Here is a 14794-nt window from a genome sequence, read left to right on the forward strand (position 1 = left end):
AGGTGTATAACGGGGATAAAATTCTGGGTTGTTGTCCTCCATCCTAATAATAATAGCAATGATAATTGCTGTTACTCTATTTATTTATTGTTACTCTGTTTATTTTGCTTGTACATATCTATTCTATTTATTTTATTTTGTTAGTATGTTTGGTTTTGTTCTCTGTCTCCCCCTTTTAGACTGTGAGCCCACTGTTGGGTAGGGACTGTCTCTAGATGTTGCCAACTTGGACTTCCCAAGCGCTTAGTACAGTGCTCTGCACACAGTAAGCGCTCAATACGATTGATGATGATAATAGTGGCATTTGCTAAGCGCTTACTCTGTACCAAGCGCTACACTGAGCACTGGGGCAGCTACAAGATAATCAGGCCCCTCATGGGGCTCCCAGTCTAAAGGATCTCCAGGCCTTTAAATGGGCTGCTGGCACGCCTTCACTTCGGCGCCTCTAGACTGTAAACTCGTGGGCAGGGAATGTGTCTGTTATATTGTTATATTAAACTCTCCCAAGCGCTTAGTACAGTGCTCTGCACACGGTAAGGGCTCGATAAATACGGCTGGCTCACTCTCTCGGCGACGCTTTGGGGCAGTTACGCTTCAGGAAAGTGAGGCCCTCTCCCCTTCACCCACTTCTGGTTCCCTCCGATCTTAAACCCAGGGGCAGAAACTATGATTCCTTCAACTTCCTGAGAGCTCTACAAGGCTCGAAGGAGCATATCAGAAGAGAAGAAGATCTGGCCCCTGCCTTCAGGGAGCTTGCAATCTAACAGAGGAGTTTGCAATCTTCCTGTGTAACCGGGCTCCGTCGCCTAGCTCAGTGCTGTACCCACTAAAAGCCGTTGATGGTGTCAGTGACCATACTGAGGAAATGATTTCAGGAGGAGCGGAGGTGGCTCTGCTCTCCCACACCTTTCCACCACTCGTTCCCATTTCGGATGGGTGAATGCTGAAGGGAAGGTGACGAGGTGAGCCGGTTTCAGTGGACCGGTACCCTGGAAAGATCTGATATGTCACCCCACAGCATTTACGGGTAGATCCATAATTTGACGTCCGTCTCCCCGTCAAGACTGTAAGCTCCCGGTGGGCAGGGAACGTGCTTACCAACTCCGTTGCCTTGAACTCGCCCAAGCGCTCGGTACAGTGCTCTGCACGCAGAAAGCACGGAATAAGTGCCACTGATTGATTAATAGCAGGCCCGGGTCAGCGCACAGTAACGTAGATCGGGTACAGGGCGTTCCTCCAGAAACTTTATCATTATCACCGCGATTATTATTATTGTGTTTGTTAAGGGCTTATGCTATGTCAAGCACTGTCCTAAGCCCTGTTCATCAGTCCCTGTCTCACGTGGGGCTCCCAGGCTAATGGGGAGGGAGAACAGGTAGAGAATCCCCAATTTACAGCTAAGGACACTGAGGCCCAGACACAGCAGGCAGAGCTAGGATTAGAACCCAGGTCCTCTGACTCCCAGAGTCTAGTCGCTAGGCCGCACTGCTTCTGCTGACAATGCCTGGAAGAGAGAAGCAGTGTGGCCTAGTGGAAAGAGGACGGCCCTGGGAATCAGAGGACCGGGGATCTAATGCCGGCTCCGCCCCGTCTGCTGCGTGACCTTGGCCAGATCACTTCACTTCTCTGGGCCTCTTTGGTAAAATAGGGATTAAGACTGGGAGCCCCACGTGGGACACTGACCGCGTCCAACCTGATTAGCATATATCTACCCCAGCGCTTTGTACAGCGCCCGGCACATCGTAAGGGATTAATAAATACCATTAAAAAAAGACTTCAGAACAAGGTTTAAGGCAGAGTTGGGACAGTAGTGGATAGAGGGTTGTGCTGAGCCCGATTCTGTCTCTCTAGGATTGTCTAGATCCTGTAAAGGACACCTGCAGGGCATGCTTTGTGGGTTCACGTGTGGTTATGAAATTGGTCTTCTAGACTGTGAGCCCGCTGTTGGGTAGGAACCGTCTCTATATGTTGCCAACTTGTACTTTCCAAGCGCCTAGTACAGTGCTCTGCACACAGTAAGCGCTCAATAAACGCGATTGAATGAATGAATGGTTCCTAGCCTCAGGCACAAAACCGTGCTGCTCTGCCATGGCCGCCACCTATCTTTCCTCTGATGATGAGATTCCTATCTTTTCCCTCCCTCTCCTTTGCCTAACGGAGATTGCAAGCTCACTGGGCAGGGCCTCGGTCAAACTCCACGTTCACTATCGTGCTGTGCACATAGCCGGATTCAATAAACGTTAAAAAATAACCGGCCCTGCACCACAACAAAGTTACGGCCCTCAAAGATGCGGTCGTGTCGGAAAACGGCTACATCGTGGGGTACCCTAAAATCAGGTTCTGATCCAGAACCTCTGGAAAAGACAAATGAAATTATTTTACTTGCCAGGCTATTGTTTAATCTGCGTTAATGTCGCCACGCTAGGCTTCGAACTACCTAAAGTCAATGAAGCGTTGTGATACGAGGATGGGGCTTTGCAGGAAGCTGCAGAAGTAGCTTAGTCTGCTGACTGGTAGTAGTTTTTCCTGCTTCAGCGCAGAATGTGTCTAACAGCCACCACCTTCTCGGCTTCATAAAGTGCTGCCCGACCATCACAGTGCACCTTTGAACTCTTTACAAACCACACTGCCCGAGGTCTGCCCGTGGACTGAGTAGTAAGTGGACTAAGTGGACTAAGTGACTAAGTAAGCGCTTAGTACAGTGCTCTGCACATAGTAAGCGCTCAATAAATACGATTGATGATGATGATGATGATGATGAGGCCTTCCCAGACTGAGCCCACTTCTTCCTCTCCCCTTCCTCCCCCTCTCCATCCCCCCCCGCCTTACCTCCTTCCCTTCCCCACAGCACCTGTATATATGTATATATGTTTGTCCGTATTTATTACTCTATTTATTTATTTTACTTGTACATATCTATTCTATTTATTTTATTTTGTTAATATCATCATCATCATCAATCGTATTTATTGAGCGCTTACTATGTGCCGAGCACTGTACTAAGCGCTTGGGAAGTACAAATTGGCAACATCTAGAGACAGTCCCTACCCAACAGTGGGCTCACAGTCTAAAAGGGGGAGACAGAGAACAAAACCAAACATACTAACAAAATAAAATAAATAGAATAGACAAGTGGCAGGGCTGGGATTAGAACCCAGGTCCTTTTGATTCCCAGGACCGTGCTCTGCCGATTAGGCCATGCCACTTCTCAAATTTGTCCCTTAAATATGTTTTGTTTTGTTCTCTGTCTCCCTCTTCTAGACTGTGAGCCCACTGTTGGGTAGGGACCGTCTCTATGTGTTGCCAACTTGTACTTCCCAAGCGCTTAGTACAGTGCTCTGCACACAGTAAGTGCTCAATAAATGATTGATTGATTGATAGTACTACCATCCAGCACTTTCTCTCTCTCCCTGCCCCTGCCCCACCCTCCCCCTCTCTAATTAATCAACTGAGCACTTACTAGGGGCAGGGCACTGTACTAAGCGCTTGGGAGAGTACAATCCAGCACAGTTCACAGCTCCAGGAAGCCGCTTTGACCCCTCCCCACCCCCTAAATTTACGCCAATCCTCTCCCAACACCCAACTTCACTACATAACCCGGTGCATTAGTTCCCTTTCACTTTTAACTCCAGACCCCGCCGCCCCGCTCTGCCCCTCCATCCTCTTCTCATGCTCCAGGAGAAGCAGCGTGGCTTTGTGAGAAGAACACGGGCTTGGGAGTGGGTTCTAATCCCGGCTCCACCAGTTGTCAGCTGGGTGACCTTGGGCAAGCCGCTTAACTTCTCTGTGCCTCAGTTACCTCATCTGTAAAACGGGAATTAAGACCACGAGCCCCCCGTGCGACAACCTGATTACCCTGTACCTACCCCAGCGCTTAGAACGGTGCTCGGCACATAGTGAGCACTTAACAAACGCCATAATTATTATTATCATGGCCACAGGAACAGAGAGAGGGACGCAACAGGGGCGGCTCCCTTCCCTCCCTCCCTCCCATCCTACGCCAGTCTCAGTCTCTGTCCGGCTGAAGCAGAGAAGCCGAGTTGCACAGCGAAGGGGGAGGTAGGGCGGGACGGGGGTGTCGGTGGCGGCGGCTGCCGCAATCAGGGCCAATGCCAAGACCAAAGGTGAAAGAGAGACGCAAAGCATCGCACCACACAGAACGGTTGGGCACAAAGGTAGCGCCAGGCGTGGCGGGGTGAGGCAAGAAAGCAGCTGGAAACAGGGGAAGGTCGGGGCAGGGCAAGGGAATGTAGTTACCTGCAGCGTTTGGCCATAACATCGGGGACAGAGCCTAAGAATGCAGGGGGAAGTCAGCAAGCAGGGCCTAGCAGATCCCCGGGTCGTAAGCGTTGTGGGGTGCTCGGGAACCGGCATAGGGCTGGACTTCAGCCTAAGTCTCACAGCCTACGTCGGGGAGGAACTAATGCCTGGAATAATGAGAATAACGATTACGGTAGCCGCTAAGTGCTTCCTGTGTGTCAAGCACTGTTCGAAGCAGTGGGGTAGGTTCCCGCTAATCAGGTCAGACACTGTCTAGAGAGACAAAAGCTGGCTCAGCACAGTCCCTGTCCCAGCGTCTAAGCAGCCTGTGAGCTCTAGAGAGGCAGCGTGACCTCCTGGAAAGAGCACAGGCTTGGGAGTCGGAGGACCCGGGTTCTAATCACGGCTCTGCCGCGCACCCGCTGTGCGACCCCAGGCAGATCGCTTCACTTTTCTGTGCCTCGGTTCTCTCGTCCGCAAAAATAGGGATTTGATACTGTTGTCCCTCCTACTTGGACTCTGAGTCCTATGTGGGGCCCAATTATCTTGTACCTACCCCAGCTGCTTGGCGCATAGTAAGCGCTTAATGCCACAATTATTACTATCATTATTACCACCTAAGCTGGAAAGCTCAACTGACTAGAGTTGAAAAGTGGGTCTCACTGGTGTACAGGTAAACCTTCGCACCAGGGAGCCCCACCAAGGCCAGAAATGCAGTGTCAGAGTGAATCTGCCCCCTTCCTTGGTGAAATCTGGTCCTGATCCCGGCGTAAGAGACGGCCAACTCCAGGTTCGTACTTCCCTCTCATGGACCTTTGGGAGTAGAAACTACACGCTGGTGTACAGCCTGAGAACGCAAGCAGCGTCCTAGCTGGGACAAGTCTAATAGTCCAACCAGCCCGGAATTCTGCCCCCGACAGAGGCAGTAAGAGGAACGATGTGATGATCTCCCTCCTAGACATCCAAAATTTTGACAAACGCTTTCATTATTTATTACTCCCAGCCCTTGGGCAGGTTTATTGTTTTTAATTAACGAGATGCCAGAAGACCTCGGGACTTCAGAAAGTTCTCGGCACCCAGTGAGCGCTCAGTGAACGCCACTGAGGGATTCATCGACTCTGGATTTGAATTTATACTTCCATCTGTGGACCTCAGATGTAAATTAAATATGGAAATAATACTGCTTTACCTCGCCCGGCTGTGGACAAGAGCCAGTTAAATTGCCGCCAGTACGTTATTATTGGAAAACACAAGAGAAATGATTACCGCAGTATCAGCAGCAGCAGGTTGAAGTAGGAAATCCGTAAAACAGATGGCAGGGGGTAGGGAGGAAGGCAAGAGGGAAAGGCAGTGTCATTTTCTCTTCTTGTTTCCAGAATAACGGCCCCCTTGAGACTTCACCTCGTTCAGAGAATGGATGGAGCTTTAAGGGAAAGACACCTTTCTTGGCTAGGAACCTGCCGGGAGGCTGCCCGAAGGGTCATTACTTCACTTGTCAGCTCCGCTTCTTATTGGAGCTAGTTTCTTTCACAGGGAAATACGGAAGGTGAGTGCACCGGGTTAATGGATTTTCCGCTCTGGGAGAGGAAGAAATGGATTTGCTAAACAGCATCCACCCCGAGACGGCCCGATTTTTAGACCGGACCACCTCTTCGCCCTCCACACCCACACGCTTTCCAGACAACTCAAAGGAGTCAGGAAAGTTCAATTTTTTGCTTTTAAAGGAAACGGGGAAATCGTTTCGCCCGGCCATCCCGGCACCCCGGAGCCCGAAAGTGAAAGTCTCGAGGGTGGGTAGGAAGCCGAAAGCCTCTCCAGTCAGTTTGAAGAACTTACCTCAGGATGTCATCCGGGGTTTTCTGTTGGAGTCGCTTTCCCAAACCAAATCCAAAGAAGCACACGGCAAACATGGGTGTCACCCCAACGATTGGTGCCGTCATTCCCCGGTACAGGCCCTGGATGCCCTGCAAAAAACACAAAGCACACTTGTGGGCGGTTACAGGGAAAGTTTCTTCAGGTGAGAAAGGGAGAAATTCGCCCTGACTGCTTTCCTCCTTTGGCCTGTATCAGAAGTTACCATCCGTGGGTTCACAAACCCCAGGGAGGGCAGGAGGAGCGGAGGTACGGCCATTACGGCAGACAACGGGGGCTGGTAAGGGAAACTCTGGGGACCCCGATAGCACGCGGCAGCACAGGTGATGAAATGGCCTTGTTCGGGGTCTCGGGCCTGGGGGCCAAACAGGAATCCATTTGGATTTATCACCTCCTCAGGCTGCTGCTTTTCACTTCACCATGGCACAGCTCCGGTACAGATTTCTCTGTAAGTAGAGGTGTGTGTTGGAGTGGGGGCATTGCGGGGAGGGGTGTCAGAGAACTAAGTATGGAGTGGATGGGTGTGGAAAGCGAGGAAGAGATGTTCTTCAAGGGAAACCTTGATTCCTTAGGGGTGCAATTTCTTAAAAAGCTTGAAAAGTCCTAAGTCCACGTGGCAAGGACTACGGTTTGACCGTTATTAATCATATTTAACAAAAAAGAAGAGTCTCTTAAGAAAGCCAAAGAAATGGCACTGCCTAAGCAATGAAAGCATAGTGCTATTTGCCAAGAGAGCCTGGAAAGAACCAGTTTTGAGGTGTACACCTAGTTAAAAGCCCATGTTACGGAAAACTCAGGCTGTAATATTCCAAGGGGCCGAGACCATGTGTGTGTCCACGTGCGAGCATACACACTTTTTGCTATCACGACAGACCATATTCAGACAACAGCATGCTGATGGAGGAACATTCCCCAATTCCCAAACAACGTTCTAGAGAAAATGTGCAGAAAAAACAGCCGCTGTGGCAGACCTAAGCATACTGTGGCGTTTCCTCTGCAGAGTCCTTCGACGCAGAGCGGTTCTAAGTTTCTTTTTCAACCAGACTCTAAAACTCTGGAATAAAAGGCCCAATAACCTAAACATTAGGCCCGAGTTGCGGCTTGGCCTAAGTGGAAAGAGCGCCGGACTGAGAGCTGAGACCCAGGTTCTAGTCTAGACCTAGGCCTTGCCTTGGGCAGGTCACAGCCTCTCTGGGCCTCACTTTTCTCATCTGTAAAATGGGGCTAAACTACCCACTCACCCTACCTTCAGAATGTGAGCTCCATGTGAAACAGGGAGTGGGTCCGATGTGATTATCTGGCATCTATCCCCAGCGCTTGACACAGTGCGTGGCACAGAGTGAGTGTTAAAATAATGCCATCATCAATAGTGCCACCCTTGAACAGATAAAAGCAATACTGGTGCACTGGGGCACTTCACCTGCTTTAAGGCAGCTCAGACCTGTAGAGGCTAAGCTAATGGGGTGGGGGGGGGAGGGATATCCAAGAAAAGATAATCAGAAATGAATAAAGGTACATAAGTCACTCTCGGTGAGAAAAGAGGGAGAAAACGTATCGCGTCTACCACAGAGATGACAAAAAGTAATTTAACAGACATGGAAATACACTATTTTTTTATCTGTAAGCATGTGGTGGGAAGGAGGAACCTCGTTGACTTTAGTTATTATAGTAGGTACTGCAACTGTGCCATTTACGCATGAACAGTTACTAAATACTATAGCTTTGAGAACCGGAGATCGAGGGTCGAACCACATTTCAATCCAGCCGCACGTAGAGTTGTCCTCTGAATTGAATAAAAATGCCATCGACGGATGAGGTTCACTGGGGATAGTTAAGATAGATAGCAGGGCCTACGGTCCCGACCACACTCTGCGCACACAAAAACTGTCCTTCGTCGTGCTGCTAGCTTGGCCTCCTTGTCTTACGATCCTTCCGAAGCTTTGACTCCTTCCTTAACTTTCACTGTGCCACGCTGGCCTCTCCCTGCCAACGGATTCCCAATTTTCGGCTGAAATACGGCACTGTCTGCGGCTTTGTTCCGCTGCATCTTTCAAAAAATTGGCCCTGCCCTCCTTGCTCTGTTTCCCAATTTTAACTCACGATACGGCATCCGCTTGGGTATCCCGTCATCCGTTCTCCCCCCATGTCCCACTTGGCAAAACTGGATGGCAGTGAGCAGAGCTTCTAGCCTGACTGTGCTCTTGGACGTCACTGTCTGTAATCCTGCCTCGCGACGTGAGGTTCAGTATGGCTTACGAGTGTTAGAGGGGAACGTGTCGCGGTGTCAGATGTGGTGCTGTGGGGAGCCCAGGTGTCAGAAGCATAAAGAAGGGCGGCCCACGCTAGAGCACTGTAGACATGTGGTTTGCTACAGAGCCTAGTAACACGCTGCCGCTACATTGTTTGACAGCCCCAGTGACCTTCCCCGCAGTTTGAGCATCACCACCAACCTGAACATTAAAATCACCCATTGAAAACAGTTTCTCAGCTGTGGCTACCCTTGCCTTCAGCTCATCTAAATCTTGGTAGGATGGTTCCTTTTCTCTACTGTCACCGTGGGGGCACGTGTGCTGATGATGGTGGCATGGCACTTTTCTTTCAGGGGCAGATAGGGCACCATCAGACGGTCACTCACACCTCTGGGCAGGTTCAGAAGGTCCGATCCGATATCGGTGATTGTCTGATTGCTGACCTTCTTCTCCCTTATCGCTCCACTGTCGGCCAACTTGCTGCTGAGATGATAATTCCGTGACAGCTGTCCGGATCTTTTCGGCTCGGCATACGGCTTCCCGGAGGCGGGCTGATACATCCCTTTTCTCCACGGTGTCTAGCTGATACGGCGAAGGAGTTCACAGTCACTTGCATCTTCTTGGGAGTGTGTCTCTACAGCGCGGCAATCCACGCAAGGAAATTACTGAATGACTGACTCTAGGACTTTGGACGACGTTCGTAGCCTGTGCAGTTCAGAGAGCGTCCCAGAGGAACAGAAGGGTGTATTAACGGCGGCATCCAGGTTCCATTTTATATCTTCCCACGTGGATGCATACAAGAAATTGAACGGGCCCAGGCCCGCGACACATCCCTCCTTTACCACAGTGGCGACGGGAACTGAGTCGGACGGGACGCTTTCGGCTCCGGCACAGCTATCGGAAGCAGTCGTAAAGCACTCGGAATTTTAACGGATTGCTCTGGGCAGCAAAATTTACCGAGCGATGTTTCCGCTTTCCACCTGCTGATGGTATCAAATGCTTTCAGTAGTGAGGCTGACCCCCAACTCTTCAATCCATCAGTCAATGGTATTTATTGAGCAGTTACTGTGTGCAGAGCACTGGACTAAGCGCTTGGGTGAGTACAACTTGAGAGGTACACATGAGAAGCAGCATGCCATAGTGGCTAGAGCACGGGCCTCGGAGTCAGAAGGTTATGGGTTCCAAACCCGGCTCTGCCACGTGCCTGCTGTGTGACCGTGGGCAAGTCACTTAACTTCTCTGTGCCTCAGTTACCTCACCCGTAAAATGGGGACTGAGACTGTGAGCCCCACGTGGGATCAAGAGACTGTGTTTGTATCCACCCGCGCCTGGTACAGTGCCTGGCACATGGTAAGCGTTTAACAAATATTATTATTATTATATTACAACACCACCACAGAGTTGGTAGACACGCTGCCTGCCCACAAAGAGCTCACAGCCCTTCAAAACCACTTCGTCAAAAGATGGTGTTGGTGATCACAACCGGACGCTTGGCATTTCCTGAGCAAAGGTGGATCACAGTGCCACGTGGTCCAATGATGATCTTCACAGTTTGAGCAGCACCGCCAACTTGAACATTTAAATCATCCACTAAAAAGTTTTGCAGCTGTCGCCACTCTCGCACTGAGTTTACCTAAACCTTGGTGGCATCGTTCCTTTATTTTTACCGTTACTGTGGGAGCGTATGTACTTATAGAGCTGGCAAGGTGCTTTCGTTTCAGGGGCAGGTACAGCATCATCAGACCTCTTTTACCTCTGGGCCGGTTCGGAAGGTCCAAAATTGGTGATTATCTGATTGCAAAGCCAAGCCCCGACAGCCACCATTCTGTAGAGGGCCGGCATCTCCAAAAGAAAGTACATCCACTGCTCGTCTTAGTGGCTGTCCTTCATGGGGTGGTGGTCTGGTTTCACTTAGGGCCATGTTCCCGACTCCACATCTGGCCAGCTCACACAATGTAAGTGTTGTTCTTTCAGGGCAGTGATGGGGACGATGACCATTTTCATACACACGTGGCGTTCTTGAGATCCACAACATGATGGTTATTGTCTTTTTTTTTTTTTTGGCTACACATTTTAGCAGCACAAGTTCACCCCTCACCAGTCATGGTCTAAAAATGAACCCGACTGGGTCTGAGCGAAGCCAGCAATCTTTAGTGACCCCTCTTCTAGTCCCCTTCCCCCATTCAGCTGAGCAAATCCACTCCTAAATACAGCTGCTCAGACACCCAGGTTGCTGCTGCTTCTTCAACGACCAATATTCCGAACCACCTAAGCTCATTATGGTCTGCTAATTCTGTTGTACTGTACTCTCCCCAGTGTTCAGTACAGTGCTCTGCACACAGTAAGGGCTCAATAAATACGATCGATTGACTGCGTAAGACTTCTCGGTTTGGGGTTTGTTTTTAAGCAAAGCAACGTGCTCAATTTGATTTCGCTAGAGGTAATCAGCTATAACGGAGCCACTCACATTCTCTCGCCCGGTATCCTACGGCCAATCCAACTCGGTATTCTGCCTCCAACAGTGGGAACAAAGAATCTTGCATCAGGCTCACGTACAGATTGTCTTCACTTGAAACCGTTCTATCACGCTCACCTCTCATCCAAATGATAGAAAGCAATTTCGGCAAGTAGTTAAAACAGCTTTATGTCCAAACAAAGACTTCTAAGGCTCCATTTCATAACCCATCTTTGCGATGAGCCTGCACAATTCTCTGCCTCTAGAATACATACCTCCTGCCCACCCTAGGGTCATCCGATTCAATCACTGCTGGGTCAATTGCTCTTTTTGATCCCCGCTACCTCTCTTGATGGGATATGGGTTAACCAGCTTCAGCCCGCTTTGCAATTATTTGTTCGATGTATAATCAAAACGGGGGGAAAAAGAGAATAAAACTTACCAAAACAGATGGTTTACATGCAAAGGCTAATGAGCAAATTCCCACCTCTTCACTGTTACCACTAAGTGTTACCATCATTTGAAACGTGACTCATCTTCTAACGATCTGAAACTAGTCAGCGCCCATTTCCAGGGCTAGAATTTGGTAAAACCATAAGTACCTTACACGTGTTTTGTTTCTGTTTTTCTGTTCTGTCCCCTGCTAATCTGATAAAGCGATTCCTGGAGAAGCAGCATGGCCTAAGGAAAAGAGCACCGGCCTCGGAGTCAGATGAACCTGGCTCTGCCAAATGACCTTGAGCAAGTCACTGAACTTCTCTGCGCCTGTTTCCACAACTGTAAAATGGGGATTTAATCCCTGCTCTCCCACCTACTTAAACCGTGAGCCCCATATGGAATAGGGACGGTGTCCAACCTAACTCACCTGTACCATCCCCAGCTCTTAGAACGGTGTTTGACATGGAGTAAGCGCATAACAAATACCCTAACCAAAAAAAATGAGTGGATGGACTAATGGAGGTCAGGCCCTTTCTCTCCTCCCTCCTTATCACCTAGAACCCCGCACAGGCTGGTCAGAAGCAAGGTAACCCAGCCAAAAGTCAATACCCTGATTGGACTAACCTCAAGTGCTACTATTTTTGTAAAGATAAACCTCACCACAACTCGTTTCACCTTTCAGAGTAATTCAAAGAAAAATACCACACTGTGTAACTATTTGAGCTGCAAGAAGGTCAGAAGTTTGCTCTTCAGCCTCCCTCAGTGACGCACTGAACTGTCATAGTTTGATGAGGCCCTCGGACAGCAAGCCCTCTAATTCCGAAGTAATTAAGGCACCGACTTCTGCACGGTCTATTGCGCGATTTGCTTCCCCAGTTCAACATCGCCTTCGGTTATCCGCTCGGGGGGCCTCTTCGACACCCTGAAAAGCACCCACTGTGGGCAGAGTTTCTTTCGAGATCCAATCCGAGTCGGATGCTTAACCTCAGCCCGGGCGGGGAGGGGACGGGGAAGGGTTTACTTACCTACTGAGTGCTCGGCCGGTTCGCCGGGGCCGGTCGGGCATACACGCGAGGTGAGGCGTCAAGCAATACAGGTCGAATCCCCAGGACGGTGGTAACCCGGGGTAAGGCATCAAGCAATACCGGCTGCATCCCCGGGGGTGGTTGGATCGTGGGATGGTTGAACCCGGGGGGTGCCTGTATGGAAGTTCCCTGGTCCCCGCCTTTCCCTCCTCTTGGAAGTCATGTTGAGCCTGGCTGAACCTGGCTAAGAGAAAGACAGATTGTGAGCCAGTTAGAGGCCCCCCATGGGCTGGGCTGGGCTTGAGATTTGGGGTCCTGCGTGGTCCTAATTTCACCAATTAACTCTCTCTCAGATTCAGTCCTATCATTTCTTTCATCCAACTGACCCTCATCCATCCTTCCAGGAATGCAAATCGATGACACATTCTTTAATTCTATTTCAAGGGGACGTGCAATGAAAACCTCCAAGTCTGCAGATGATATTAAGCTCCTCCACGTGGTTAAACGCCTTGCCGATGGGGGCAAACTGCAGGAGAACTGAACGAGCGGGATGGAGAACAGCAGACAAGCTTCAGCACGAGGCAGATGCGAGGTCCGGCACCTCGGAAAATTACAATTACACACTGAGGGGTTCAGAGCGATCGGTCGCAGCCCAGGAGAGGGATCGCGGTTGGTGCTGACCGTTCTTCTGACTCGTCGGTCCAAAAAGGTCGACGGCAAAGGGAGAAAAAACAAAAGATAGAGCTTTGCCATTATATAAAACCACGGTATGCCCACACTTGGAACACTGTACGCCGTTCTAGTCACTGCATCTCAGGAAGGACGTACTAGAGCTGGCCGAGGTATCGGAAAGGGCGACCGAAATGATTAGGGGGATGGAGAAACCAACATATAAGGAGACATCAAATTACTTAAAATCATTTAGGGTGTGGACGGGATTAACAGAGAATTGCTGTTCAGGCCCCTTCCCGCAAGGGCAACAGGGGACCCGCTGAAGTTTGAAGGTGTTTAAGATCAACCGAAGGAAACATTTTTTAAGACAGAAGTCGATCAGCATATGGAATGGGTTACCACAGGGAGTTGTGTAGGAAGGAATCGTCAGCTGCTTTAAGAGGAGTTTAGCTAAATTCAGGGAATGAGAGCTCTGTAATGGGTCAGAGGAACAGCTAGGGATGTTCACGGGAAACGTTAGCCAAGGGGGTGGCAGGGCGGGAAACGGTAATCGTCACTTTGCTCCAAGTCCCGTGTTGCCATTATCAGAGACAAAAGGCTGGGCCGGATGGCCCGCTGGCATTTCTGATGTGCTCATTCATCTCGAGCCCAATTCTGTGCAGCCACAGCTTGCGTTTTCCTTGCCGGCTGCCTCATTCTGCAAATGCAACAAAGTTGTAGGAGAAAAAGAGGCGCGGCCGTTGCTCGCTACGAGTCTTGAGTCCCTTCTTCCCGGTGCGTCTGTTGCTGCATCTCCGATAAGGCTAGAAACGGCTTCGGCGAGACCGTGTCCGCCTCGCACGGCTCCCCCGCGAGAGCAGCTGAAGGTCGTGACTTCTGTTACGCTCAACTCTTCTAAGAGCTCTTCAAACATCAGGTCCACGCCTACAGATTCCTCCTTACAAATTCTGTAAGGGCATGATTTGAGTAGCCCTGCCCATCCCCTCAATCAAAGTCACGGCAAAGCTGATCAGTGAACAATCCCCAGGATGGGAGGAGAAATGCGGACGGGGGACCCGCTCAAAGTGCAACCAGAAGGCAACTTACTCATCAGCTAGACTCTTGGAATACCTAGGGAAAGTAGCGCTCATTTGGGCAAAGTTACGACTGCCCAGGAAAGCACATGGCTGCGTACTCGCACGTGCTCCTCTAAACCAATGTGGCCTGGCCAGTGGCTTAGCACCGAGGAAAGGACTTTCCCGCTCCGTTAACCTGCTCCTGCACTGGGAGCTGCTGTGTTCAAATAACACCAGATGGCCGGAGAGTGCCGGGGGAAAGACAGAGCAACACAACCCCTCTATTGGGCCAGGAAACACCCTGGCACATAAATCCCACTCTCCTGTGCCCTTCTCCAGCCCCATCTCTGTCCAGGGGTAGAGCACCTACACTTCAGGGGGTTCAACACACTTAGAAAAGAAAAAAAGTAGTGCCATGTTGGGAGTGGCTGGAAGATTGGGGGGATTCCCCTAATGGCCTTATCCCCTTAGGCTGACAGAAGCCGCAGGAGGATGAGGAGAGTGAGTTACAGTCCGTACGGGGAGAGAGTGGGTAGGAGAGAAATTAAAAATCTCTCTTAATCAGGGACCCGAACCTATTACCCACACTAAGGAGTAGCTTCCACTACGGGAAGGGTTCCACCTGAAGACAGTCTTCATTTCAGCTCTTTTCTACAGAAAACGGGGATGGGAGGGAGTTCAGGGAGCTGTGGCGGAGAAGCTGCCCAAAGAGTAACGTCACGGGAAACACTGGGGACTTACGGTGAGGACCCCCAATCTAAATAGGTT

The 14794-nt window shown here is 50.2% G+C and overlaps 1 protein-coding gene across 1 annotated transcript in view; it reads right to left on the reverse strand.

The window, feature by feature from the left end:
* SLC25A20 (solute carrier family 25 member 20) overlaps positions 1–14794 on the reverse strand; it is a 54826-nt gene that overhangs the window by 22381 nt on the left and 17651 nt on the right. The window contains exon 3 of the mRNA XM_038740196.1: positions 6097–6224. Coding sequence (XP_038596124.1) covers positions 6097–6224 — 128 coding nt within the window. The remainder of the gene's footprint in view (positions 1–6096; positions 6225–14794) is intronic.

Source organism: Tachyglossus aculeatus, chromosome X1, assembly GCF_015852505.1.
Source record: "Tachyglossus aculeatus isolate mTacAcu1 chromosome X1, mTacAcu1.pri, whole genome shotgun sequence".
Classification (NCBI taxonomy): domain Eukaryota; kingdom Metazoa; phylum Chordata; class Mammalia; order Monotremata; family Tachyglossidae; genus Tachyglossus; species Tachyglossus aculeatus.